General features: G+C 40.2%; 1 protein-coding gene across 1 annotated transcript; it reads right to left on the bottom strand.

The window, feature by feature from the left end:
• Positions 1–1,045: 1,045 nt before the first annotated feature.
• Positions 1,046–6,015, bottom strand: LOC131152152 (extensin-2-like). Its single transcript, XM_058103835.1, has 3 exons — positions 3,614–6,015; positions 1,609–3,083; positions 1,046–1,490 (listed from the first exon to the last, which is right to left on the bottom strand). The coding sequence occupies exons 1-2, from the start codon at positions 5,691–5,693 to the stop codon at positions 1,645–1,647; spliced, it is 3,519 nt and encodes a 1,172-aa protein (XP_057959818.1). The 5' UTR covers positions 5,694–6,015; the 3' UTR covers positions 1,046–1,490; positions 1,609–1,644.
• Positions 6,016–15,100: the final 9,085 nt, after the last annotated feature.

Below are 15,100 nucleotides of genomic sequence, written 5' to 3'. Positions count from 1 at the left end.
CACTTTGTAAATATAGTATGACTTTAAGCACTTGGTGATTGATATTCCTTTTGATCTTTTTGAAATTTGTCACTTGAGAGTTCTTGAAATATCATCACTTGAACACAAACTTATTACACCATCCTTTATTTGTTACCATCAAAACAAGATGTGAAAGCTTTGTGAGGCCAACAGAAGGGTTTGGGTGTATGCTATGAAAAATTAAATAAAGTGTGTGATGTTGTTGATATGTTGATAGCTTCAAAGAACACGGAAGAAATATACAAACTGAAAGGTCAGTTAAATCAAAAGTTTGAGATGAAAGATCTTTGTGAAGTAAAGAAGATACTTTACATGGAAATATGCATAAAAACGAGTAAGAGGAAGAGTTAGTTTGACTCAGAAACAGTATTTGAAAAAGGTAGTGCAAAGTTTTGGCATGTATGAACAGTCGAAACCAATTAGCACTCTGCTTGCTCCTCACTTCAAAATTAGTACATCTTTATCTCCTAATTTAGATGAGGAACGTGTAAGTATATGCCGCAAGTTCCTTCTGCAAATGCAATTGGTAGTCTGTTGTATGTAATGATTTGTACAAGACCTAATATTTCACAAGCTATTAGTATGGTGAGTATGTATATGCATGATCCATGTAAAGGACATTAGCTTGGATTTGTACAAGACCTAATATTTCAACTGCCAAGACATCCCCCATTATTATATTCCCTAATTTTCTCAATTTGTTCCCTTGATTTGATGGCTGCAAATAACTCTTCCTAGAATCTATTTGTTGTTAACTTTGCGCGGGAGGGATAAACCTTGGCAAAACACTGCCTGAGGAGGGGCTAGTTCACCTAAACCATCACATTAGCTTGGATTCGGCTTCTATAGGGGCACTAGTGCCTTGAGAACAGCCAAATGAAGTTTAGAGCTAGCCCGAACAAAATAGGTATGCATTTATATGTCGGTGGATAGAAGGAAGAAATTAAAATTTCTCAGGTGTTATATTTAATAGAGAAATTATGATGCTTGTGCTATAGACGAGAGAAACTAAGAATCTTGCATGTGAAAGAAAATGTGTTCCTTTATTGTTGATCATCTTTGTGCACAAAAGACAATAAAATACAAGACCGAACAAATGACCAGAAAAAATATAAGTTCAAGAACATAATTTATACAACAACCAATTTGAAGAAATCCACCAAAAATAAGAACAAAAATGTGAAATAAATAGAAGCAAGCACTTCCAAGCCGTAAGTGGACATCCAATATCACATCTTAATCCTGTTTTCTTTTACTATGTTCCAGCCCACTCCCATTTAAACTTAAAACAAGCATAAGGTGCAGAATGGCCACCAAGGAAGTTGAAAGAGTTTGATATAATTTAAGAAGTTGGATGCTCCCAAATGCAGTGTTGAAGTGCTTATTAAATGAACTTTGGCTTGGAACTTGGTGTTTGTAGTCCCTATCATCGATGGAGCATACTTTTATTCTCTTTAAAAAACGCATATCTGCAACCAAAAATAGTGATAAAATGAGATTACTTTTGATATGAGTGCTATCAATTTTAAATTCAATTGATCACATTATGGGATGGAAAATGTTAATTTGTAATGCTGTCACACTTACAAGATTGGGGGAGGTAGGTAGCTAAGCTTTTTGAACTTAACGGTACGATGGAGGTGGCGGAGAGGTGTAGATGTAAGCTGGGGGTGGAGGTGATGTGTAATGGTATAGGGGAGGAGATGGTGAAGGGGGAGGTGGCGACTTGTAGTAGTATGGTGGAGGAGGAGATGGTGACGGGGGTGGGGGCGATTTGTAATAATAAGGTGGTGGAGGTGATGGCGATGGTGGAGGTGGAGACTTGTAGTAATAGGGAGGTGGAGGAGATGTCATTGGTGGTGGTGGAGACTTGTAGTAATAGGGAGGGGGAGGAGATGGTGATGGTGGTGGGGGAGACTTGTAGTAGTATGGTGGTGGAGGTGAGGGAGATGGTGGTGGTGGGGACTTGTAATAGTACGGTGGTGGAGGAGATGGTGATGGTGGTGGAGGAGACTTGTAGTAGTAAGGGGCTGGCAGAGTTGGCGAAGGTGGAGGCGGGGACTTGTAGTAATATGGCGGTGGGGGTGATGGTGATGGAGGCGGAGGGGATTTATAGTAATATGGTGGTGGAGGAGAGGGAGATGGTGGAGGTGGAGACTTGTAATAGTAAGGTGGAGGGGGTGACAGTGATGGAGGCGGTGGAGATTTGTAATAATATGGCGGTGGAGGAGAAGGTGAAGGTGGAGGTGGAGACTTGTAGTAGTAAGGGGGCGGGGGAGAGGGAGATGGCGGTGGGGGTGATTTATAGTAATATGGTGGAAGTGTAGGATGGGCCGGTGGTGGAGGTGACTTGTAGTAATAAGGCGGTGGAGGAGATGAAGATGGTGGTGGTGGAGACTTGTAGTAGTATACTGGAGGAGGTGGCGACTTGTAATAATAAACCGGGGGCGGAGGTGGCGGCGATTTGTAGTAGTAAGGGGGTGGGGGAGAGGGAGATGGCGGTGGGGGTGGGGGTGATTTATAGTAGTATGGTGGAAGTGTAGGATGGGCCGGTGGTGGAGGTGACTTGTAGTAATAAGGCGGTGGAGGAGATGAAGATGGTGGTGGTGGAGACTTGTAGTAGTAAACTGGAGGAGGTGGGGATTTGTAGTAGTAAGCGGGTGGTGGAGGTGGGGATTTGTAGTAGTAAGCGGGTGGTGGTGGAGGTGGGGATTTGTAATAGTAGGGAGGTGGATGGGGCTTAGGCGTGGGCATGGGCTTGTGGCACTCCTTATAAGGGGTCTTGGGAGCATAAGCAAATGGTTTGGCGAGCAACACAACTTCATCCTCAGTCTTGGACTTCACAGATAGCTTGGCTCCTTTGAGGCCCCAGTGTAGGTCAGTAGGTATACTGCAAGGGGAGCCCTTGGGTGGGGCGTGGAGCTTGGCCTTGCACGCCTTGGCTCCGTGCTTCCCATAGTCAAAGCCTTCCACGGTAATGCTGTATTTGCCGTTGATCTTTGTTGTTCCATATGCCTTGATCTGCTTCTCACCTGCCTCGCACGTCACTTCCACAACAGCACCTGCTCCATTTATATTAAAATAATCAATTAAAAAATTGTGGCAGGAAACATGCTAGCTATATGCCTTTTAGATAATACTAAACCAAATACTAGTCGTTACCTACCACTACTAACCAATAGAAGTTTTTCTTTTAGATTTAAATTTAATGAAAGGCAGACTTTTGATGCTATTTCGGGCTTTTGGCTTTTGATATCTTACTGCGGATAAATAATTTAATATTCTTTGAAAATAATGATTATGTCTATTGGTTTGTGCAGGCATCAAACGGAGACCGAAGAAACCCACGCGCTCCAAAGGACCACGGTCTCTTAGAACATCCTGGCATGGGCGGCTTTGTGCGAAAAAAAAAAGAACAAAAGCTGTCAAAGGGGTCCCCCAGTTTTACCCTATATATGCGATGATAAGGCTTTTCTAATAAATGAAGCTTAATTAATCAGTGAAAAATAAAAAATTAATTATTTCTATGTAGGGGCATGAAATAATTTACTACATGGGTAATAAGAATTAATTTTTTAAAAAAGAAAATTACCTTTGAGGTGTTTCTTGTCGTGTGATTCCTTGGGGTGTTCCCAATCGTAGCATCTGTAGCAGTAAACTTTTCCGACCACCTTAACTATCAGTGGGTGGTGGTGGGGGTGAGGATGAGGCGGAGGTGGCGGTGGAGACTTGTAGTAGTAGGGCGCTGGTGAGTGCGAAGGAGGCGGTGGAGACTTGTAGTAGTAGGGCGCTGGTGAGTGCGAAGGAGGCGGTGGAGACTTGTAGTAGTAGGGCGCTGGAGAGTGCGAAGGAGGCGGTGGAGACTTGTAGTAGTAGGGCGCTGGTGAGTGCGAAGGAGGCGGTGGAGACTTGTAGTAGTAGGGCGCTGGAGAGTGCGAAGGAGGTGGCGGAGACTTGTAATAATACGGTGATGGCGGTGGTGGAGATTTGTAGTAGTATGGTGGCAGTGGCACCGGGGAAGGTGGTGGTGGGGATTTGTAGTAGTATGGGTGTGGTGGCGAGGGTGAAGGTGGTGGTGGGGATTTGTAGTAGTAAGGCGGTGGTGGTGATGGCGAAGGTGGAGGTGGTGACTTGTAGACATAAGGTGGGGGCGGAGATTTGTACACATATGGCAATGGTGGTGAATGTGATGGTGGCGGTGGTGACTTATACACGTAAGGTGGTGGTGGAGATGGAGATGGCGGTGGCGGTGATTTGTACTCGTAAGGAGGTGGCGGAGAAGGTGATGGCGGCGGTGGTGATTTGTACTCGTAAGGTGGTAGGGGATGTAATGGTGGTGGTGGTGGCGACTTATACTCATAGGGAGGTGGTGGAGATGGAGATGGGGGCGGTGGTGATTTGTACTCGTATGGAGGCAGCGAATGTGGTGGTGGTGGTGACTTATACATGTAGGGAGGTGGTGGAGATGGAGATGGTGGTGGTGGTGATATGTACTTGTAAGGAGGTGGCGGAGACGGTGATGGTGGCGGCGGAGACTTATACTCGTAAGGTGGTGGTGGAGATGGAGAGGGCGGCGGTGGTGATTTGTACTCATAAGGGGGCAGTGGGTGCGACGGTGGCGGTGGTGATTTATACTCATACGGTGGTGGTGGAGATGGAGATGGTGGTGGCGGTGATTTGTACTCGTAAGGAGGTGGCGGAGAAGGTGATGGCGGCGGTGGTGATTTGTACTCGTAAGGTGGTAGGGGATGTATTGGTGGTGGTGGTGGCGACTTATACTCATAGGGAGGTGGTGGAGATGGAGATGGTGGCGGTGGTGATTTGTACTCGTATGGAGGCAGCGAATGTGGTGGTGGTGGTGACTTATACACGTAGGGAGGTGGTGGAGATGGAGATGGTGGTGGTGGTGATATGTACTTGTAAGGAGGTGGCGGAGACGGTGATGGTGGTGGCGGTGACTTATACTCGTAAGGTGGCGGTGGTGATTTGTACTCATAAGGGGGCAGTGGGTGCGACGGCGGCGGTGGTGATTTATACTCATACGGTGGTGGTGGAGATGGAGATGGTGGTGGCGGTGATATGTACTTGTAAGGAGGTGGCGGAGATGGTGATGGTGGCGGCGGTGACTTGTACTCGTAAGGTGGTGGTGGAGATGGAGAGGGCGGCGGTGGTGATTTGTACTCATAAGGCGGCAGTGACTGCGGCGGCGGCGGCGACTTATACTCATATGGTGGCGGTGGAGATGGAGAAGGCGGGGGTGGTGATTTGTACTCATAAGGAGGTGGTGGAGAAGGTGATGGCGGTGGTGGTGATTTGTACTCATAAGGTGGTGGTGGAGAAGGTGATGGCGGTGGTGGCGATTTGTACTCATAAGGTGGTGGCGGAGAAGGAGAGGGTGGTGGAGGTGACTTGTACTCGTAGGTCGGCGACGGTAAAGGTGATGGTGGCGGTGGCGACTGATACTCATAGGGCGGTGGTGGAGAAGGAGAGGGTGGTGGTGGGGATTTGTACTCATAAGGAGGTGGCGGTGACGGAGAAGGCGGCGGAGGAGAGGAATAACTATAAGAATCAGCAAGGACTGAACCTACATTGCTAGAAAGAACAAGCACGGCCACGATCACATGCGGCCAAACACGACCCCAGTTGGGGTCGTTGCCGTGTCGGATTCTCATCAGTTGCCGGAAAACTGAGCCCCGGCGGCCACTGTATAGGGCAGCTTCTTTCTCACTTTTTTTTTTTCCCCCCTCCCAAGATGGAGATGGAGATGGGGAAGAAAGGACAAAGAGTTTCGTTGGATTGATGACTGGGGGTTCAGGACCCCAACTATTTATACTGAAAAGTGGAGGAGAGCTGTCATAAGAGACCAATTCAATATAATAATTTGTTTAACTTGTATATTGGCGTAATGGGTTAACATTTCTGCAGCTAGCTGGATTATGAGAATATTTTATCCCACGTTCAAATCATTTTTAGGATTCCCTAACAGCTTCTAGCTAAGGAGTCAGTCACCTACTGCACGTTGCCCATTATATTGTATATAGTCTTAAGCTACAGTACTCTTATCATTATTATTATTATTAAAACTTTTAACAATCATTAAACACTACCATATATCTTTTTAGATGTCATTCTCATAATGGACCATTGGGCAATGCCCAATTCAAACCCCTGTTTCTTGAACCAAAAGAAACACGTATTGAAAATATGGAACGTTATCTCTTAATTAATTAATACAGTATTATAGGTATTATGTTTTAACGTATAAACAGTTTGAAAGTTTTTTTTTTTCCAAAAGAATATTAATTATGGTTTGAACTTTGGAGTTGTTTCAATGAGTACTGTTGATGATTTAACTGGTGGTATCTACCTGCACTCGAGATTTACATTTTTGGGATTTACTCTTTTTTTTTTTTTTGGGTGACTGTAACGAATATGAAATCTGCATTTTTTTTTATGCAAACAGGTATCGAATCTTACAGACGCTTGCATAATTTAGGGGGCTGTGGTTTGTCAGCATGTTTGGGGTTTAACCAGTGACCGGCGGCGGGGGTAAGGGGCGGGACGACACCTTATTTGTGTTCCCCCATCTCTTCTCGTTCTCTGTATCTGTATATTTATTTATATATCAGGGTAAATTTTTAGTGAGGGGAGGAGAGAGGAGAAGACCAAAACCCAATGGATCTCGACCTGTCCCCACCCCCCTCTGTTCCGTTCCTATAAGGCTATAACCTTATCCGTATCCCTCAATTTTTTAAATCGGCTGCTGTAAATGCATGAAATGGAAGAGGGAATGTTTAAGTCACAGGTAGGTAAAAACGATGATGCATCAGTATAAGTCTGGCTCCTAACCACACTAGCTGGTATTTTATTTATTTATTTTATGTTCTGACAATGGAGGTCTGATCCTCAAACCATATCACCGACCTCAGTTTGAAAATTAAGAGACATTATTAGGGGAAAAAAGAAAATTCATTTATTTTTTTCATTTTATCAAAATGAGAAACAAAATACATCAAATTTTTTTTTTTTTTTCACTAATCATAAATTTTCATTTTTTTATAGTATATGATATAAATTTACTGCAAAAGTACAGTAGCAAGTGATTTTTTTTCTTTTTTTTCCCTTTAATTCAGAGTTTCAGAATAGCCAAGACATTAATCCAATGACAAGTACCCTTTACGATTTTATCTCGAACAAAATTGTACTGAGTTCCAAAAAATTAAGGGCTGCCCAAGAGAGCTATAACATACTATATATATTTCATAGATGGTTGAGTCAATGGCCGGCTTAAATTCCTATAGAAAAATAGTCTGGTTGATTTAAACATGCAACCGATACATGGTTTTAATATGCCACCATGTCTCTTTCACAAGGAAGACTTGGACTTGCTAATTATAAATAATAAAAATAATAATGTGTTAGAACTGCATGTGATTTTCTCAAGAATGATGGAGAATGCCATGTGAGCTCCATCATTTGGTGTTGCAGCCTTTGCAGGAAATTTGAAGGACACACAAAAAAAACGGATAAGAAAAGTAGAGAGAAGGAGCAAATTTTATGGGTTTGATTTTCATTTCAGGCAAGCAATAATAATGCAAAAGCAAGTCGCAAGCATGAACAAAGATGTCCCCACCGCCTACCCATACATGAAAATGGCTTGGGCCGTGTCTGGACCGCTGCCGGACAGAATTGTTCCATCTGTGCCCACATTGTAAGCCAATTAAGCAATCCTGCCCTCTTTTGTGTTTCATTTATTCATTTACTTTTTTCTTTTTCTTCTTTTTGGGTGATGCAAAAAGCTGATGATGCTAAAAGTATTCTATTCAATCTAGTACAGCCATACGCGCCCTTATTGTTTATACCCCTGTAGAATGATTGAAAAAGTAAGAATGATTCTTTGTACACATGCATTATTTAAAGACTTGGATGTAGAAACTGAAATGCTGAAGATGCAGTTGGAATTATTAATCAGAAATCTGGTAATATAATAACAAAATGCAGTAAATAATTAATTAGTTTCATACTGAATTTAGTAAAAAAAAAGACTTATTAAAAATTAATGGTTGATCTGACCACAAGGCTTAATTCCCTGGTATGTTGTGGTGGACATGCATGAAGGCCTGCTGGAGGCATCGTGCATCCATGGCTGTACCGTCAAGCATGGAGTGCAATAGCTTTTGGGGAAGGTTCCATAGAATGGATTAAAATTAAATTACAGCTGGCTAAAGCTTATAATAATCATAATGGGTACAGACCCCTTGGACAAACACAGACTCTCTCTCTCTCTCTCTCAAAAGGTATGTGCAAGAAAACAAATATATCCAGAAAATTAGACAAAGCCGAAGGTGGGGGCTTCCACGCTCTTTCCTCCTCAACCACTCCAGAGAATATTTCGGTGGAATTTGAGAAGAGGGGCATTTTATTATCACACGGCATTGACTCTGGGAAGGCAAAGAGAAACAAAAAGATAAAAGAGAGGGAAAGGGAGGGAGGGAGGGAGGGAGACCTATTCGGTTGCCGTAGGGTGGGAGTATGACCATATTACATATCACGATTTTAACTACGCCTAACAGCAGAAGCAGAAGTGGTGAATATATATATCTATACTTATATATATATATATAATATCACGATTTTAACTACGCCTAACAGCAGAAGCAGAAGTGGTGAATATATATATCTATACTTATATATATATTGTTAAATTACCATTTTACCTAAAAATTTAAGCTATTAGGTTGTGGATCAATAATGTATATCAAGCTTTAACACTCCCCCTCACGTGCAGTATGATAGCACATAGAGAGATAAACAAATGACAAATAATGTCACAGAATAAATACAGGCGATAAGATTAGAACCCAAGACCTCCTGGTAACCAGAGTTCTGATACCATGTTAGATTACCACTTTACTAAAAAGTTTAAACTATTAGGTTGTGGGTCAACAATGTATATCAAATTTTAACACACACACACACACACACACACACACACATATATATATATATATATATATATATATGTTATAATCACTACAATATATTATGTTTTATTAGGATTAAAAACTTTTTTTTTTTTTTACGAAAACACCAATTTTATTGATAATCCTCACTTATGCGGAGGAATACCGTCGTTACAAGCCGGACACCTGGGATTTACCATTAAACTATCAAAATCATCCCAAACATCAAAACTAATACTAAAAAAGTCAATAACCATTATTCAACTAAAACAATCTAAACATGCCTATATGTAATCATAATCAAACCAAGCAAACATAAACAATTACCTGCAAAATGATGTCAATTACGTACAAACATACATCAAAAGAAAAATAGAAAAAGCCAAAAGATGACAATTAAAGTCGAAGGTCATATTATCCATAAGAATGAGACCTCTCATTTTACTCGGCAACACATCACCTACAAAATATCTTCTCGTGTTGCCTCTCTCGACTTGATGAGCCAAGACATCTGTCACCTCATTACCTTCTCTAAATTGGTGCTTTATAAAGAACTGAAAACCTTGTAACTCTTCCTCTAACAATTTTCAAAAGTCTCATAAGTACAAGGAGGAACAAATTTCATATGTGAGTCATCCCACCACCAATTCCAAGTCACATTCAATACAAATATTATAGTATCCCAACTCTTTACAAAGTCGAACACCACTAATAAAAGCCTGCAACTCCGCTCATTGTTAGTTACTAACTCAAATTTTTCAAAGAAAGCGGCCTTAATATTACCCGATGAGTCACGGATGATACCACCACCACCACAAGAACCCGGATTTCCTCTAGATGAGTCATTTATATTTAACTTCAACCAACTTACTTAAGGCTTTTCCTAGACTACTTTTCTAGGAGTTCTAACCTTTGGCATTTTCGTTTTCACCTAAAGCTCTTCCAATAAATTCTTATCTATAAAAGGCAGAAAACCCTTCACGCCTTCTACAATTCTTGTAAGCCAAAACCTCACAGATAACCAAACTACATTCCCTAACTCATACTTATCTTCCATGCGGGCTTTACAACGTCTGAGCCATAGTCTTCGAGAAACTATAGTAGATAACAAACAGATGATCGTACCTTTTTGGGTTCATTTTTTGGCACATATGTACCATCTACTAATTTTCACCCTTCATGGTTCAGCTTCAAAATATAGAATTCCCAAGACAGACGTTGCTCTCTTCCAAACCATACTTGCAATGGATCTCATACTCAGAACATGATTGAGAGACTACTCTTTTTTGTCCACGTAGCAGTTACAATATGAGACCATATCAAAACCCAGTTTCCACACTCTCTCATCTACAAGAAGACATTAAAACATGACTTTTCACATACACAGCGATACTTTCTTAGGTAGTAGTTTATACTAGACCCACTCCATCCACGGGCACTACTCCCCTTTAATTCTTATCACCTCCCAAGCTAAGGCGGTTAAAAATTTTCCACTTATGGAAAGCTTCCAAATAAACACTTCAGGGCCCCACTAGGTGCTTTATAGACGACAACAAAATCTCATCAGTTTTGGGGACCCTACCAATTCTCTCAGCGTATCAGTATCCCAATTCTCAGACTCCTAGCATTCTTGAATCTTTAACTCTAGGTGATGGACCATGTAAGAACTCTCAGCAAGGGAACCACTGCTCAACCACTTATCAAACCAAAAAGAAGTTTTTCTTTCTCTGACCTTCACATAAACATTCTCATAAACCTCTAGAAAACCTTTAATATTGCCTTCCAAAATCGAGAGCCCATAGGAGTAGAATTGGTTGAAGCCATGTGACTTGATTTAACATATTTAGCCTTAAAGAAACGGATCCAAAGGTTATCTATCATCATAAGTCTCCAAGAAAACTTCATGTGGAAAGATCTTTGAACGTCATTAAGGTCCCTTATGCCAACACCTCATTCATCTAAGGGTTTACAAATCTTTGACCAAGCACACCATTTTATTTTCACCCTACCATTACTCTCCCCCCCCCCCCCCCCCACAAAAGAGAAGAAGAGAGAATGGAATTAATATTTATGATCACCACCAAAGGAACTGAGAGAACCGCTAGCGTATGTGCCATACATGATACGTGCCTAATAAGGATTAGACAACCTCCCTGAGACAACAACCTCATATTCCAACCCTCCACCTTATTTCAAATTTTTGAGACCAACGGTTCAAGCATTCTAGTAGTAAAGTGACCAAAAATCAAAGTTGCCTCAAGGTACATCATTGGAAATTTTCTTTCCACAAAACCCATCAAACGAAATAGCCTTCTTCTTCTAGAAATGTTGATCTTGTTAGACAAAGGAGAGTTGATTTTTTCTTGTTGATTAATTGGCCAGACTAACTTTCATAAAAATCCAACGTCTTCAAAAGCATCTTCAAAGATCTCATTTCTCCATTTGCAAAAACAAGCAAGTCATCCACATATAATAAATTAGAGATTAAAGGAGCTCCCCTCTGAAGATAAAAATTTCCAATTCTGCCTTCCTCAAAAAAAAATTTTTAATAATCTGGAGAGAATCTCTTCCATCAAAATAAATAAATATGGAGATAGTGGATCACCTTACCAAAGGCCCCGTTGAGGTTTGAAAAAACCCCTATATGTACCATTCATCATGATCGAAAATCATGGGGTCTTAACACGTTCTGCTACTAAGTTACAAACTTGACTAGAAAATCCAAAACTCTTCAATACCCGAATCAAAAATTTCCAGTCAACCCGATCATAAGCCATGACCATATTCACTTTTGATACTACATTTCTCCATTTACTTTTTCTATTTATTGAGTGAACTATTTCCTGCGCCAATGTAATATTTTCAAAAATACCAAGGAGAAAAGCTCTTTGCTTCAGAGAGATAATTCTATTCAGGCATTGCGTCAATCAACCTACAATAAACTTTGAAAAAGTTTGGTATTTTCAAATAAGCACAAAAATTGTTTTTGAATCTTGCAATGAGTGTGTAAAGATTCCCAAGCTGTCTAGAGTTTTCCCAACAATATTTATCAATCAAATAATATGTGAAAAACTCAAGCTCACTCTCTAAAAGTTGATATTCAAATATGAATGAATGAGAGAGAGTACAAGCATAACAATGAGATGTATAATGATCACAATAATGAGTATTCAATCTATCTTTCAAGTTACAATGACTTTGCAAATGAAGTAGATGAATCTATAATGATAAAAACAAGTGAATATAAGAAAGAGATTGAATGTATGCTTTGAGTATGTGAGAGTATATGAAATAATAGCACAAAAAATTTTAGAGAGAATATCAAGCTAATCAAAGTTACAAATCAAGCTTTGGAATGGGCTATATATAGAGGACACAAAAATTATAATCGTTAGGGAGACGCTCATCATTTTAGAAAAGTTTAATTAAAAATTTAATGACCTTTAGCGCTAAAAAATGCCAAACCCCGATATGTTCGTCGATCAACTGACCCTAGGAAAAACTCATCCTTCCCAAGAGGGTTGGTCGACTGGGTGAAGTGTCGGTCGGGTGGCCCTTGCGTATTTTTCAAATTTTTGTTAAGTTCAGTCAGCTAAGCTAAAGGCGATTTCCAAACCTTCATAGGTTCGGTCGGCTAAGCAAGTAGCTGGTCGACTGAGCTAAAAGCAATTTCCAAGCCTTAGTAGGTTCGGTCAATTGAGGCATTTCAAAATAAAAATTGGCCGGTCGGCCAAGCTTGAACAAAATTATAATTTGGCCCTCAAGGCATGGTCGGTCAACTGAGCTAGTTTAAGCGTGAAGAGTTCGGTCGACTGAGGTCAGTGAAGACCTAAGGTTTTACCCTGAATTTTACTTTAAAATTTTCAACCCTATGTGTATGAGTATGGAATTTTAATTAGAGGGTTTTTCATTAAAATTTTTGGGACCTAAGGTCAATCTATGGTCTATGTTGAGTTTTCAATCTCATCATGCATGAAATGCATTATAACAGACCAAAACTTGAATGCATTACAATACAATATAAAATGTCTTTATTCTTTTTGCTCTCCTGATTGTCATCATGTAATGTGAGCGTTGAGATCCTCATGGCTTTTATCGTACCTCGACTCTACGTGCCTTCTAAGAAAAGTGTCTGTTCAAGCACTATATGCACAAGTGAGATATTTTGGATTTGTTATAATCAAAATGGGATAGGACTCATAAAATCAACAATCTATTAGTTACACTTCATGAATGTCAAGAATAAGTGCCTATTAGTGACGATTTCAAAACGTCACTAATACCTCAACAAACAACGCGAATATTCAACCGAGATAGTTTGGGCGTGAAAAGTGGTTTCCCATTTTAGTTTGTCCACTACTTCGAAGATAGTCTCCAACTGGTCGACCCTTCCAAATTGTAATCATCTTCATGAGCAACCCACCCATGCATGCATAGATATTTGAACAAAGCGCATTATTTTTTTTTTCATGCATCTCATTTGTTGGAATTGGTGTATTCCCAAAAGGGGGGTGAATTAGGTATATAAAAATTTATCCCTATGTCAACCAATCTAGCAGCAGTATTACACAATCTAGGGTCTTTCTATATAATTGCAAATCCAACCAGATTTTCAACCAATAAACATAAAACATACATGTGTAGAAAATAAATTGCAGAAATGTAAAGTGCACACACGATATATTATCGGACTTCATCCAACTGTGTCTACATCGCCGCCTTTAGCTCGCAAGTTCGAGGATTCCACTAATGCTCACTTAACGAGTGGAGCGGCACCGATTATAACCAAGTCAATTAACGGGACTGACCTCAACCTACACCTTACCAGGATGGTGTACCTAACTTTCCTAACCGGGTCAAAGTCAATCCAGAACTATTCAATAGGACTAGTCTCCCTCTTCAGGCCCACGCCTGGAATACAACAAATATAAAAATTTGCATACAAACAAATACTTCTTATACAAGTAGATATGTACCACTACGATACAACATAGTATAATCAATGCACATCAATGATGCAAGAACTATAAGCTCAGTGATGTATGTGTGCAATCAACACTCAAGATAATGTCTATATTCAATCTAGCACCAAAGTGTATAATAAGCTAATCTTTGAACCTTTGTATCAAAATATATCTCAATAACAATCTAGGGTTTCAAAGACTTCAACCACTAGCAATCAAAATATCTCAAGAATATTTTCTTAATGACTAAGCATAAGAGATATTTGAAAATAGCTTGTGAAAAATATTTTGCACACGCAAAATAAAAGCCTTAGGTGTCTTGCAATATGAACACAAAGACTCACAAGCTCCTAAGTTTTCCCCACACAAGATTTGCTAGATTAAATCAGTGGAAAAACTTAATCTTAACTCTCAATATGAAAATCAAATAACAAATAATGCAATGAGAGTTTTTGAGCAAGATTGAATGTAGTATAATTACTCTAGGTACTCTCACAAGGCTTGGATTATCCAGAAGGTAGTAGTATGTGAGAGTATAGGTTTAGTATAGGAAAAATTTGCTCTCAAAAATACAAAGGATTTTTAGTTAATCCAAATCCCTAATCCTAGCTTAAACATGCAAATGAACTCATATATATAGAGAAGGGAAGGATTATGATCGTTTGGGACACTAGGGGAATTATTAAAATTATTTTTAAAGAAAATTAACCCTACTTTAACCCTAATTAACATCGATAAAATTTGAGCAACTCAAGAGATTCGATTAACCATTTTTATGGTTCGGTCGATCGGGGTGCTCAGTTTGGTCGACGAGGATGAATTTGAACTATGAAGATGGCAGACCAATCATAAGGTGATTTCAGAACCTCCAAGGTTCGGTCAATCGGATTGAGTTCGGTTGACCAAACTTGGGTGTTTGGTCAACTAGGTCATTTTTCTACTATAAGTTCGGTCAACCAAGGCATTGGGAGATTCCCACGTGCCAATTCGGCCAAACAGGGCATTGCAGTTCATTTTATGGTCAGTCGACCAACTGGTCAAATTTTTGACCCTTGGGAACTTCGGTCGACCGAAGTTCTCTATGTGTTGGGGTTCAGTCGACCGAACACACCAAACTTGTGCAATTCAGCCCTATTCTTCTTATGTAGTCAT

This window comes from Malania oleifera, chromosome 3 (assembly GCF_029873635.1).
Source record: "Malania oleifera isolate guangnan ecotype guangnan chromosome 3, ASM2987363v1, whole genome shotgun sequence".
Lineage (NCBI taxonomy): Eukaryota > Viridiplantae > Streptophyta > Magnoliopsida > Santalales > Ximeniaceae > Malania > Malania oleifera.
This window is presented reverse-complemented; position numbering and strand designations above follow the sequence as displayed.